The sequence below is a fragment of the Carlito syrichta genome, unplaced genomic scaffold, assembly GCF_000164805.1.
Source record: "Carlito syrichta isolate Samal-C Ts95f unplaced genomic scaffold, Tarsius_syrichta-2.0.1 Scaffold315307, whole genome shotgun sequence".
NCBI classification, from domain to species: domain Eukaryota; kingdom Metazoa; phylum Chordata; class Mammalia; order Primates; family Tarsiidae; genus Carlito; species Carlito syrichta.
This window is the reverse complement of record NW_007259403.1, coordinates 80,256-93,491: the sequence shown is the minus strand read 5'-3', so window position 1 is coordinate 93,491 and position 13,236 is coordinate 80,256. Positions and strand designations below refer to the sequence as shown.

Sequence of the window (13,236 nt, the reverse complement as noted above, 5' to 3'; positions counted from 1 at the left end):
GGAGCAGGCTGACCAGGAGGACAGGAGACTTGTCAGGCCCTAGGGAACCACCTAAGGAGAAGACCTGTCAGTCAGCCTTTGTCAGCACTGCCAAGTGTGAGGCTTCTAACCCTCCCCTTCTTTCCCTCAGGCCTGTGGGATCCCGTTGCCCACGCCCTCCCGCCTACTCGCCCTTTAGCGGCCCCTGACACCGGTCATGATGCCCCACGGTCAGAAGAGTCAGCGCTGCGAGCTTGAGCAAGGTGGCCAGGCCCAAAGAGAGTCGCGGGGCCAGGTGGATGCGCAGGTTCCTGTAGCTGAGGAGGGGCAGGCCACAGCTGCCTCGTCCTCGACTCGACTCTGGGGAATCCCAGAGGAAGTGCCTGATGCTGGCACACTGGCTCCTCCTCAGAGTCCAGAGAGATCCTGCTCCTCCTCTTCTGCCGTCAGAGCTGCTCCATGGAGCCAATCTGATGAGGGTTCTGGAAGCCAGGAAAAGAAGGATCCAAGCACCTCTCAGGCCTGGCCAGGTCCTAAGCCCTTGTTCAGTAACATGCTAGAGAAGAAAGTGGCCGAGTTGGTCAAGTTCCTGAGTGTGAAGTGTATGTCCAAAGAGCCCGTCACGGAGGAAGAAATGCTGAAGAGTGTCATCAAAGAGTACAAGGAGCACTTCCCCGTGATCTTCCTGAAAGCCTGTGAATGCATGGAGGTCGTCTTTGGCATTGACGTGAGGAAAGTGGACCTTGTCAGCCGTTGCTATGTGCTCGACAAGACACTGGACCTCACCTACGACGGGAGGCTGAGCGATGACCAGGGCATGCCCAAGACCGGCCTCCTCATCCTCATCCTCGGTATCATCTTCATGGAGGGCAACTGTGCCCCTGAAGAGAAGATCTGGGAGGTGCTCAATAAGATTGGGGTGTATGACACCAGGACGGATTTCATCTATGGGGAGCCTAGGAAGTTTATCACCAGAGATCTGGTGCAGGAAAAATACCTGGAGTACCGGCAGGTACCAAACACTTATCCCCCATGCTACGAATTCCTGTGGGGCCCAAGGGCTCACGCTGAAACCAGCAAAATGAAAGTCTTAAAGTTCTTCTCCAAGGTGGCTGGGTATGACGCCACTTCCTTCTCATCCTTGTACAAGGAAGCTTTGAGAGACGAAGAAGAAAAAGCTCAGGCTCACGTTGCCACCACAGATGGTTAGTGCACATTCCAGGGCCAAGTCTGATAGCTTCACCGAGCCTCAGGTCTGAAACAGATTCTTTACCGTGTATTGTAGGAAGACAGCCAACACTTGAAGGAGGGGAGGGCCTGAGCGGAGCTGAACACAGTATGTAACGCCTCTTTGTTCCTGTTCTTTTTGAGTGACTTTGAGATTTTTTTTCTTTCTGCTGTTTTTCACTGTTTCTTGTAGGGCAACGTTTGATTCGTTTCAGGATGTAAGGTTATGGATAACAGCGTTCACACTTTTATAGCTGTTGATCAGGCTCAAGCATAAGGACTTTGCTACTTTGCAAAAGAAAATTTGGTAATCTCCCACTTTTCGGTTATCTGTCACAAGATTATATGGTGTTCCAAGTGAGAGAGTCTGACAATAAAGGACATACACAGAAAGAAACACAATGGATAGCTAATTACTGGATCACCATATATTTTAGCCTGTTGTTATGTAAGACTAAGTGATGTATCCTTAGATGCTCTTTGCTTATTCAATAACATAAAGGAAATTAAATCTTAAGTGAAACCATTTTCTCCGTGGCTCATTCTTGCCCCAGACATTCATAGTGATCTGCTCTGGGGAAGGTGCTGTGTTAGGAGTGGGGATCCCAGCATAAGTAAGACACACCTATACCCATAGAATGGTAGAGTCTCAGCGCAGCAATAAGGAAGATGGTGCAATGTCCTCTAAGACGTACAGAACCAGGAAAGGAGGGGTGAGGCGGCAGGGCTTCAGGTGGGAGCAGTTGAATATAAGTGCCCTGAGACAAAGTAGTTTGGGGCTTTGCAAAACTGCCATTCTATCTGTGGGGAGTTACATTTAAGATATGCTGGGTGCTGGCAGCGGCCATACTCTCAAAAGGGGTGTCTTACAGTTGAGAGAAAAGTCTGGAATGGAAAACCATTCTTAGCAGTTCCTTCCTGGGCCAAATGTGGAGGGTGTCCTGCAATCCTGTCCCAGTACGGGTGAATGGAGAACATGAACTAGATGTTCTATACACATCAGTTGCAAAGGTTTCCTGAAAAAATAGGGAATACTACCATAGCGCAGAAACCCCATATCTGAGAGAGCTTGTGTGTAATGCCTGCCTATTCCAAAGAAGTTGCCTGGAGGTCCAGCAGGGAATAAGATTGTTTTATCTGGACTTCAGGGAGGCACTGATGGTATCAAGTCAGTGAAGAATCTGCAGTCCACAAGCAAAGGCCCCTGGGGGTTGTACAGAAAACAGTTGTATAGATAAGCAAGTCGCTTAGTTAAATTCCTATCCAAGCCAGTTGCGGTGGCTCACACTTGTCATTCCAGCACTTTGAGAGGTGGATTTGAGAGAAATGCCTGGGCCCAGGCATTCAAGACCAGCCCAGGAAACTTGGCAAGAGCTTGTCTCTACAATGATAAAAAAAACCAAAAAACAAAAAATTAGCCAGCTGGTAGCATGTGCTGCTAGTTCGAGCTACTTGGAAGGCTGAGGCAGAGGGATCACCTGAGCCCTGCAGGTCAAGGCTCTGGTGGCTGTGAGTGTGCCACTGTACTCCAGCCTGGGCAACAGAGACTCCAACTAAAGAAAACAAATTACTATCCAGTGTTTACAATTAGATCAATGAAGAGTAACCGATGCAGCGCTTTCAACTTTTCTTGGCCACTTGCATCCCATGACCCCTTATTGGGAATATGCAAACCCTTCAGAGACCAGCCGTGGCCTGAGGCTGCTCCTGAGGGAGGGGGAGGGGGACACAGTCCGTGCCCAGATGACAGCCCACAACTCCCTTGAAATGATGCCAGAAGCCACTAGACTGGCATTATTTTCCCCTGGCCTAGGAGAATCAAGAGCCCACTTCGTTAAAACTGCATTATGATTAGGTGATCTTGAGTGTACTTTGGCCCACTATAAGCAAGGACTAAATTTAGTGGGGAGGCTTTGTATGTTTATTTTTTGATTCGGGGCCTCTGGCCCAGGCTGGAGTATAATGGCATGATCATGGCTCACCATAGCCTCAATCTCCTGGGCTCAGGTGATCCTTTCACCTCAGCCTCCTGAGTAACTGGGAATACAGGCACGCCATCTCACCCAGCTATTTTTTAAGATGCTTTGTGGAGATGAGTTCTCACTGTCCCAGGCTGGTCTTGCACTCCTGGCCTCTAGCAACACTCCCACCTAGGCCTCCCAGACTGCTGGGATTGCAGGCATGAGCTGCCCCCCCCCAGCCAAAAATAGTGTTTTGGGTGCAAGACCACCTGGGAGGGAAGGAAGAAGTTAGTCTTTGACTTGAATTCTGGGAGCTGTTGGTTGTATTCAGCCGGGGAATACTAACCAACACTCCAATTAGGCAATGCATTCTTTGAGAGTGAAAATTTACTGAGTTTTGTTTCCAAAACTGTATCTTTGCCAGATTTTGTGTCCAATGTCCCAGGGTACTACATATTCTCTAAAGTGTCATGGGTTACAAAGCAAATTCCCAGAGGCAAGGATGGTACATTCTGGGTTGAAATAATATTAGAAACAACTGCTATTTCCCAGGAGCTCAGCTGAGCTGGAGAGAGGACTGAGCTGCTAGGAGGAGACAATTCAAAGAAGCCAAAAATGCTAGTTAAACACTGAATCACTGTATTGCAACAACCCAAATCAGGGCACTTGGGTAATGTTTACCTATTCCAAGAAATCACCCAGAGGACAGGTTGGTAAAGACTTGGTAAATACTTACAGGAGGCATCCGATTGTGGCTGGTTGAGACACAATTTTCCACACCCCGGGAGACGTGGGGGAAGATTGTATACCTCCAGCATGGGCAAGGGAGCAGGACACCAGCAATAGCATTACGTGCAAAGAAGCAGAAACAAAGATGTTTGCTCTCTTAATAACTTCATAATTTGAAGAAATTTGAGCTTTCCTGGCTGTTGCACTCTCTTGGCCTAAGCCTCATGTAATAACTAAACAATTTCCATACGCGCAGGGTGCGTGTCTCCAAGGCATTTTGGTTGAGCACAGATGGCCTTAGCCAAGAGGAACAGTGATCAGTGGGGGGGCGGGGGGAGGGGTAGTGGGGCATATGTCCTGCATTTACTCGACAATCACTTACCTTTACCAAGATAGTAGAATCAACAGTGTAACACCAAAGAAAGTGCCGACTCCCCTTGCTCCATTTCTCCCCACAGGTCCAGGACCAGTTGGATCAGCGCAGACAAGGGGACCACCTCACCGATGAGGGATCCCTGAACAAAAGCCTCCAGTAGTTTTATGGACCTCAGGATGGGGCAGGCAAGGGGGAAGGGTGAGGTGTGGAAAAGTAGGTGAGGAAAAGTTTCTCCCCCTCCTGCTCTCCTTAAGGAGGCCTCAGCAGAGGCACCTGGGGAAGATCTCTGCTCAAGGCCTCAGAGGGACTGAGGATTGAAGGTGCTGCGGCAACGAATGAAAATATTGGAAGAGAGTACAGATACAAAGTTCATACAACTCATTTTGAGGATGTTTTTCTGCCCGGTAGTATGACTTTTATTGAAGACATTAACAAGTTGCATCCGAAATGAATTTGAGCTTTCCTGGTTGCCCTCTCTTGGCCTCAGACTCAGGTAGTAATTAAACAGTGTCTATGTATTTTTGTCCTTCAATCATCATAACAAAACAGTTAGATGTATACTGCTTTCTCCAATTTCTTAATGAGTAAATTAAGTTTGTTTTAGGAAAACACTTTTACTGGCATGTAATCATAATTGTGTATATTTATGCGGGACATGGTGATGTTTCCACAAAGAGAATGAAGGGTCATCAGATTGGAGCAATTAGCATATCCATCATCTCCAGTATTTATCATTGCTTTGTGTTGGGAACATTCCATATCCTCCTTTCAACAATTTGCAAAGATATATTCTTTTTAACTGTAGTTAGCCTACGATGGTATAGAATACTAGAACTTGTTCCTCCTATCTCGCTGTAATTCTGTGTCCGTTAACAAATTTCTCCTTAGCTACCCCCCTTTCTCCTACCCTTCCCAGCCTCCAATAATCCCCTGTTCTACTTTTTACTTTTATCAGATCAACTTTTTTCTAGCTTCCACATATGAATGAGACCATGCAGTGTATAAATCTCTGCTCCTGGCTTAAATCACTTCACATGATGTCCTCCAGTTCCATCCATATTGTGGTGAATGACAGGATTTCATTCGATTTCGTGGCTGAAGAGTACTCCATTTTGGATATTAGGGAATTTATATGTATTATATAATAATGTATATGATTTATATATAGAAATCACATTTTCTTTATTCATTTATCTGTTCTTGGATACCTTGGTTAACTCCCTAGCTTGGCTATTGTGAAAAGTGCTGAAAAAAACGTGGGAGTGTAGGTGTCTCTTAGACCTATTGACTTTCTTGTCTCTGGCTACATGCCAGTAATGGGATTGCTGGATCCTATGCTATTTCCGTTGGTAGTTTCTTGAGGTCTTCCATACTGTTCTCCATAGAATGGCCGTGCTAGTTTACATTCCCCCCAACACTGTACAAGAGTTTCATTTTCTCCGCATCCCTGCCAGACTTTATTTTTTGTATCTTTAAACTAGTCATCCTAACTGGGGTGAATTGATACCTCACTGTGGTTTTGAATTGCATTTCCCTGGTAATTACTTGAGTGCTTTTTCACATACTTGTTGGCCGTTTCTACGTATCCTTTTGAGAAATGTGTATTCAGCTCATTTCCCATTTTGTACTCAAATTCTTTGACTTTTTTGCTATTCAGTTGAGCTTTTTATATATTCTGGTTATTAATGGTTGTCAGATGAATGGTTTGAAAGTTCTTTCTCCCATTTTGGGGTTGTTTCTTCACTTCGTTCATTTTTCAGGACCTCTGGTCTGAACTCACCTACAGTCCCTGCTGTTCCCACATCTCCTAGCCTGAGGCCAGTCTTCTGTCTCTTAGCTCTCTAGGTTTATGTGTCTTCTTGGTGCTCCATAATGTCTCTCATGCAACAGAAAGAGGGACCTTGTACCGGGGGACTAAAAGCAGGCCTAAAGAAGGCTGACAACCAGAATGAAAAACATGTTACAGATTGTTTGTGGGCCTTCTTAACCTAGGATTCTCCTGCCTGAGGCACAGTGTTTCTTGAGAGCTGACTGCCCAGCAGCTGGCATTTCTGTCTAGTCCCAGCACTTTCCCACACTGCCGTGCTTTTCCCCTAGTCATTCTTAGTGTGCACTCCCATCCAATTTTGAAACCTGGCCTGCTGACCAACTGATCACTTCTCTACCTTCTGGAGGCTTTGCCCTGCTATCAAGGAAACAGCCCAGAATCACCTGCCCTCTTTCTGCCACAGAGCATTTCTACTTCCTGCAGAAGTCCTCTGGCTGTCCCATACCTCACCCTGATGCAAACAGCTCCATTGATCTAAAGATTTACTTTGGACAGTGGCATTTAAATGCCTGGTCATTTCCCTTTGGCCTCTTCAACACACTTTCAAAGTGTTTTCTAAATGGACTGTGAGTACAGTCTGATTTGCACATAATCTACCAGTTTGGGGGCTATAACCCTGAAGTTAGAGGACTTTTGAAAGCTACTCTGATATTTGCAGTAGCCTTTTAGTGGGATTTCTAATTTGAAACTGGCTCATGAACACAGACACATGTGAATGAGCTTACCTAGGCAGTTAAAAGCGAAAGTCTCCTTTATAAATGGTAGGTGAAAAAAGACCAGAGAAATCACCGTGTAAACAAACATCTACTGAGACTGAATTTCTAAAAACCCCAGAATCCTCCTAAGAGTTGAAAATTAGATTTTGGGAACTAATGCTAGCTGTGATTTTAAAAAGAAAAAGAAATCAATCACCCTTTCACTTTCTGGGGTCTTTATACCTTCCCCACAGGAAAATGCTGGTTTGCTTGTACATATGTTCACCCAAGTTCAGTTATGGAAGCTCAAGCAAATTCACAAGTTAAAATTTTGACCATACATCAAAAGGAAGAAGAGAATTCTCAGCCTATTGCTATTATAGAAGTCATTGCAAAGGGCCATTCAGAAAAGTGAGACTGAGTGTAAAGGGGCAAATGCTCCCTTGCACAGGATCTTTTAAAAAATAGATGTTAAGTCGGGTTCGGTGGCTCAGCCTGTAATCCCGCGTCTTTGGGAGGCTGAGGTGAGAGGATTGCCTGAGTCCGCGGGTTCGAGACCCGCCTGGGCAGCGAGACCTCATCTCTACAATAAATCAAAAAATCAGCTGGGTGTGGTAGCGCTGTAATTCCGGCTACTTGGAAGGCTGAGGTGGAAGGATCACCAGAGCCCAGCAGGTCGAGGATGCGGTGGCTGGGAGTGGCCACTGTACTCCAGTCTGGGTGACAGAGTGAGACTCCAACTCAAAAAAAAAAAAATAGGTGTTATCCTGTGTTTGACAGCATCTGTCACATAGTAGACATTTTTAAATGTTGATGAATTCCAAAGAAAATTTAGCTTTCTCAGAAACTCCTCCAAGAAATGGAAAGGGTGGTGGTTATAATAAATTGTAATTGTTGCCATTTGCTAAGTACCTACTGTGTGGTAGTAGATTATGAAGAAGTCTACAAGTTCTCATCTGCATCTTGTCTTCCTATCTTTCCTGGGTGGTCTACTTGCAGTTAGGCAGGAGCTAGTTCACCATTCCCATGCTTTTTCCTCCAATCACCAGCAAACATGGTGACCTTGTGTTGACATATGAAGCAACCCAGATCCCTTGGTCACCTGAGAACAGAGAGATCCTGCCAACTGACATTAGAAAGTATCTGCACAAAAATAAACTTCTGGTGGGCTAAGCCAATCAATGTAGGTTTTGTCTGCTGCACCAGCTAGCAGTTACTTTAACTGAATAATACATAGCTACTCTTTCTGTTTTGAGGAGTATTTAAGTATTTTAACTGCAAAAGTAGTAGTGCCTGTATTCTTATTGTAAAACACTTGAAAAATACAGGTGAATCACAATTCTCCCATTGATAAAATTCCTCCAACGCTCAGCCCCTCCTCAGGTAACCATTATTAACAATGTGGTGAGCATTGTGTTAAAGTTTATTCTAGGCTTTTAAAGAGATAGATGTACTATAAAAATATATTGTTTTTTAACATACATGGATAATTTTGTATAGATTGTTCTGCCACTTATCTTTGCCACTTAATGAAAGGGGTACAGGACCTTTCCATGACAGTACATACAGATTTAAAGTGTGTATGTAACATAATTAATTATATCAATTTCCTGGTAGACATATAAGTTGTATTCCGTTTGCTGCTACTATTAATAAAACTGAAAACATCTTTATGCATGAATTTTGGGGAAATAGTCATATTTTCTCATTAGAAAGTCATACTAATGAGAAAATTGGTTTAAGGGACAAAGTGTGAATATTTTAATTTTTTACAAATAGTGCTGAAATTATATTTCAAAACTGCTGTACTAGTTCATTTCTCAGAAATTAATGTCTATGATTATACTACACTTTCCCAAACGTTTTCTCAGTCTTCAAAATTTTGACCAGCATTATGAGTACAAAAATATTATCTCACGATTGTAATAGTTTCTGTTTTTTGTTTTCTAATTGAAAAGAAAATTGACTTAATCCCTTACCTATATAACGCTGTATTTATGCAGTGATATCCTTAGTAGCAGGATTTCTCAGGGCATGATTTAAATTTCCTGAATATCAATCAGACATTTTCCCTTTACTTTGAGAAGCAAGGAATTGGTTAGAATGTTCAGGATGCAGGAAATAGAGTCACGCCAAACACCCTCAATGAGTGATGGGCATGGGAAGGATCCAGCAAGAGTAATTGACAGAGTTCATGAGAGAGACCACATGAAGAAAAAAAAAAGTTAATTGAGATTTCGAGAGCCCAAGGCTGGCTGGCACTCAGGGCTCTGAATCCAGAGTTCAGTGTAGTGGGGAGAAGGGTTTAGAAGGAAGGGAGGTAGGAGATAGGACTGGCAGAACCACTTAAGAGAAATTTCTAAATCATAATTACCAGCTGGAAGTTGCAGGATGGCGTGAGTAGGCAGGTCTACTGGAATGAACCAGCAACCTGCCAGGCATTTAACCCTGCTTTAGACTGTTCCCACTCCAACCCCACTTTCTATCAGGAAGAGCAGAGCTGGTTCTCCAGTGCGTCATTGTAACTTTGCCAGTGTCCCAAGCTGGAAGCTGTCTTGATGTCTGCTGGAAATTGATAACTTTTGGCTTTGTGTACAGTGGGCCTCTCTGTAGATACTGGATCTATGTGAGAGAGTGGGGTTGGTGAATGATGACCAACAGCTGAAAGAGAGCGAGAATGCCAGTGAGTAGTGGAAAGCAATGTGCAGCTGCAAGGAGGGGAAACCGGAGTGCATGTCCTGGGACTGACTACCTGAGTGATTATGCAGATAAATGACTGGCTGTGGATATATCTTAGAAAATAAACCAGTTGTTCTCAGCTTAGACTACATCCCAGGGTTCACTACTTCCTTCCTGTCCCTCTTTATTTTTTCCTAACAGATTTATTGAAAAATAACTAATATACCTTAAAATTGAACCATTAAAAGACTACAATTCAAGCATTTTTAGTGTATTCAGAGATCTGTGCAACCACGCGATATCAATTTTAGAATATTTCGTCAGCCTAAAGAGAAACACCATACGTGTTAGCTATCACCTTCTTGTTCCTCCAGCCACACACCCACCCTAAGATATCACAAATAGATTTTCTGTCTGTATAGATTTGCCTCTTCTATATATTTCATATTAACAAAATTCATATAATATGTGGAGACTTTTTGACTGCCACAAGTGTTTCATCCATGTTTCTTAACAAGAAGGTGGTCTCATAAGTGTTGGGTTTGTGATCTCAAACACCATTATCTTGGTTCTTAAGAATATTGTCAGTAACTTTTAGTAGGGTATTTTTTGGTCCTATTGAGGACTTCTCATTGCTTACAGCATATAGTGGAGTTCAACAAATTGTTAGTTAGGTGGCCTGAGGGCAAGGTTTTTTTTGTCTACCTCTTTTTGGGGAGTATCCTTAATTCTATTGATGAAATGTATTTTTGTGATTTGCATATATTGACCCATTCTTACAAACCTGGCATAAAACTCACTTGATTGTGATGTATTGTCTCTTGGATGTGCTATTGAACTCAGTTTGCTGATATTTTGTTGAGGATTGGTAAGTGTCATTGTCACCCTCCACATATCACACCCTCTTATCATCTGAGTCTGGCCATCTAAAACCCTGGCATCACCCCGTACCCAAACACACTCTGAAATGCCTACTCCCTATCCTTCTTGCCAGTAGGATAAAGATTCAAGAGGACATGTGTCTTCAGTGCTCAGTCCAGACCCAGTCTTTATCCGTCAATGTCTGGCCAACTGTGGACCTGCCAGTCTGGCTGCCAACTTTGCAGGGCCCTGCCTTCCTCCTTTCTTATGTGCATCTTTCCTTTCTTCCTTCCCCCCATGAGGGAACTCAGAAAAGATACCCACACATCCTCTAGAAAGAGGAGCTTCGTACAACTTGTTGATTTTTGTTTAATCACCATCCTTGTATGCTGTTGTAAATGCTGTACACAATGTGGTTGGCCATGACTCAGCAGCAAAGCTCTTTGGAGACACTGCAGATAATTCTGAGGTCCGTGGTTCTTGCTCAAATAATTACTGGTGGTACAGGTTATTGCTTATGGGTTGGAGTGGTTCAGGGTTTCTTGGTCCTTATCTGGCTGATTTTGATTCATATACTTATTCATTCTGAGGTAATGCTGACTATTGTTGGTCGTACTTCTCTCTTGGGCTTTCCTGAAATGGCAGTACTTGGGAATTTTTTTCTTGTCTTAAACTCCCTTAAAGAAATGTTTTTTACCTCGTGATTATCTTCTGTACCTGGAAGGACAGCGTGGTAGAGGGCTGGATGGGAAGGGAGAGCTTAGTGGGAAAGAGAGAAGGATAAGGAAGGGGTTATGGGATTGTGATAGGCAAGGCTAGTCTAGGCACCATTGGAGGATCCATGTGAAAGAATACATAGAGCAGGGTTTGTATTGTGTCACATTGACACTTCCTTTGGACCTGAGTTGACAGGGGACCTTCCTCTTGTCCTTACTTTGAGGTTTGGCGGTGGTTGTTCTATAATAACTCTGCTAGGTACTTGTAGCTTCCTGGTCACTTTAACCATGTCAAAGACTCTCAGTGGTTTACCCCAGCCTTCTGATCTCCCCATGTCCAAAATCTGACAATTAAGTTCATGAACTCATCTGAGACAAAGTGCTACATGCTTCATTGCTGAGTACCACTATGGCTACGTTCGAAGTACTCCCCTTGGGAAGCTATGCACCGACGTCACCACCTAGTCCACCCATCAAAGCAATTTTGGAACCCTTTTTCTGGAATGGCCATCAGAGCTGTCATTGTGAGGTCAGAGTTTGAATTAGAGCAATGAACAAACATTACATTTCTTGTTAAACTTGGCAAGAGTGAAAGTGAAATCAGACACCTGTTAGTCTGAGTTTATGGGGATAATGCCATGAAGTAGACGGCAATGTACAAATGGATTAAACATTTTTCTGAGGGGACAGAAACTGTCACTGATGAAGACAGATCAGGACAGTCAGCCATAAACAGAACTGATGAAAACAGTGCAAAATTCATCCAATTGTGTATCATAATCATTGACTGACTATGAGAAGCATAGCAGACCAAATAAACATTGATAGAGAAACAGGAAAATCTTAACTGAAAATCTTGACCTGAGAAAAGTGTGTGCAAAAATGGTCCCAAAGAACCTCTTGCATCATGGCAATGCACCAACTCACACAGCACTGTCTGTGAGGGGGTTTTTAACCAGTAAACAAACAACTGTATTGAAACACCCCGCCCCACACACACACACCTGATCTGGTCCCCAGTGACTTTACTCTTTACCTGAAGAGAAGGGAAATGTTGAAAGAAAGACATTTTGAAGATATTCAGGACATCAGGGGTAATACGACAACAGCTCTGGTGGCCATTCCAGAAAAAGAGTTCCAAAATTGCTTTGCCAGATGAACTAGGTGCTGGCATTGGTGCATAGCTCCACAAGGGGTGCACTTCAAAGGTGACCATAGTGATATTCTGCAATGAGGTATGTAGAATTTTGTCTAGGATGAGTTCACCAACTTAATTGTCGGTCCTTGTATGTCACTTTTCAGAAATATGAAGACCCACCATTCAGGTTTACTGTGTTGAACAAGGCATGCCCTCCCACTCCCCAGCCCGTGATGGCCTGAGTGGCTTAGACTTTACAAAGAACCATCTCTGATATTTTTGCCAGGGCAGAATGGGTAGGGATTTGAAAAAGACCAAGATGGAATGGAAAAAGTCACATCCTCAAAAGCCTTTCCAAAGTGATTTTCCACACCTCATCTCCCTGTACTCAGTTCTGCTGGCACACATAGCAGGGGGAGAAGGTTTCCTCCAATCCATTTCCCACGGTCATTCTGTTTTCTCCCCTTCTCCCCTTTAATGTCACCTAATATTTTGGTTGCCTTACTAAAAATCCCTTCAAAGTAATATGAACGCATTAAAGTGTGGTGGGCATGCGAATCACCCCACTCCTTTCCTATTAGAATGACTAAAGTTTAAAAGAGAGAAGATACAAATGATAGCAAGGAAGTAGAACAACTGGAACTCACAGTCACTGTTGGTAGGAAGATCAATGGTAAAATGACTTTGGAAAACAGTTTAGCAGACTCTTCAAAAGTGATGCACGCCTACCTTTGATTAAGCCATTCCTTTCTCAAAGTATTTATTCAAAAGGAATAAAAGTGTATGTCCATACAAAGACTTGGACATTAATGTTCATAGGATCTTTATCCACGATAGCCAAAAACTAGAAAGAAGTTTTCATCAGATTTATGAATAAACAAATGGTTGTATATTCATATAATGAGAATAATACTCAGCAAAGATAAAGGAGTGAAATATTGATTCCCACAATGGCATAGGTGAAATGCAACATAATTTTACTGTGTGAAAGAAGCCAGACAGAAAAGAGTACGTACTGTCTGGATTCATTTATTTAAAACTTTGGAT

At 43.4% G+C, this 13,236-nt stretch overlaps 1 protein-coding gene across 1 annotated transcript; it reads left to right on the top strand.

Annotated features, from left to right (window-relative positions):
- Positions 1-541: 541 nt before the first annotated feature.
- Positions 542-1,189, top strand: LOC103275095 (putative MAGE domain-containing protein MAGEA13P). Its single transcript, XM_008072515.2, has one exon. The coding sequence runs from the start codon at positions 584-586 to the stop codon at positions 1,187-1,189; it is 606 nt and encodes a 201-aa protein (XP_008070706.2). The 5' UTR covers positions 542-583.
- The last annotated feature ends 12,047 nt before the right edge of the window (positions 1,190-13,236 follow it).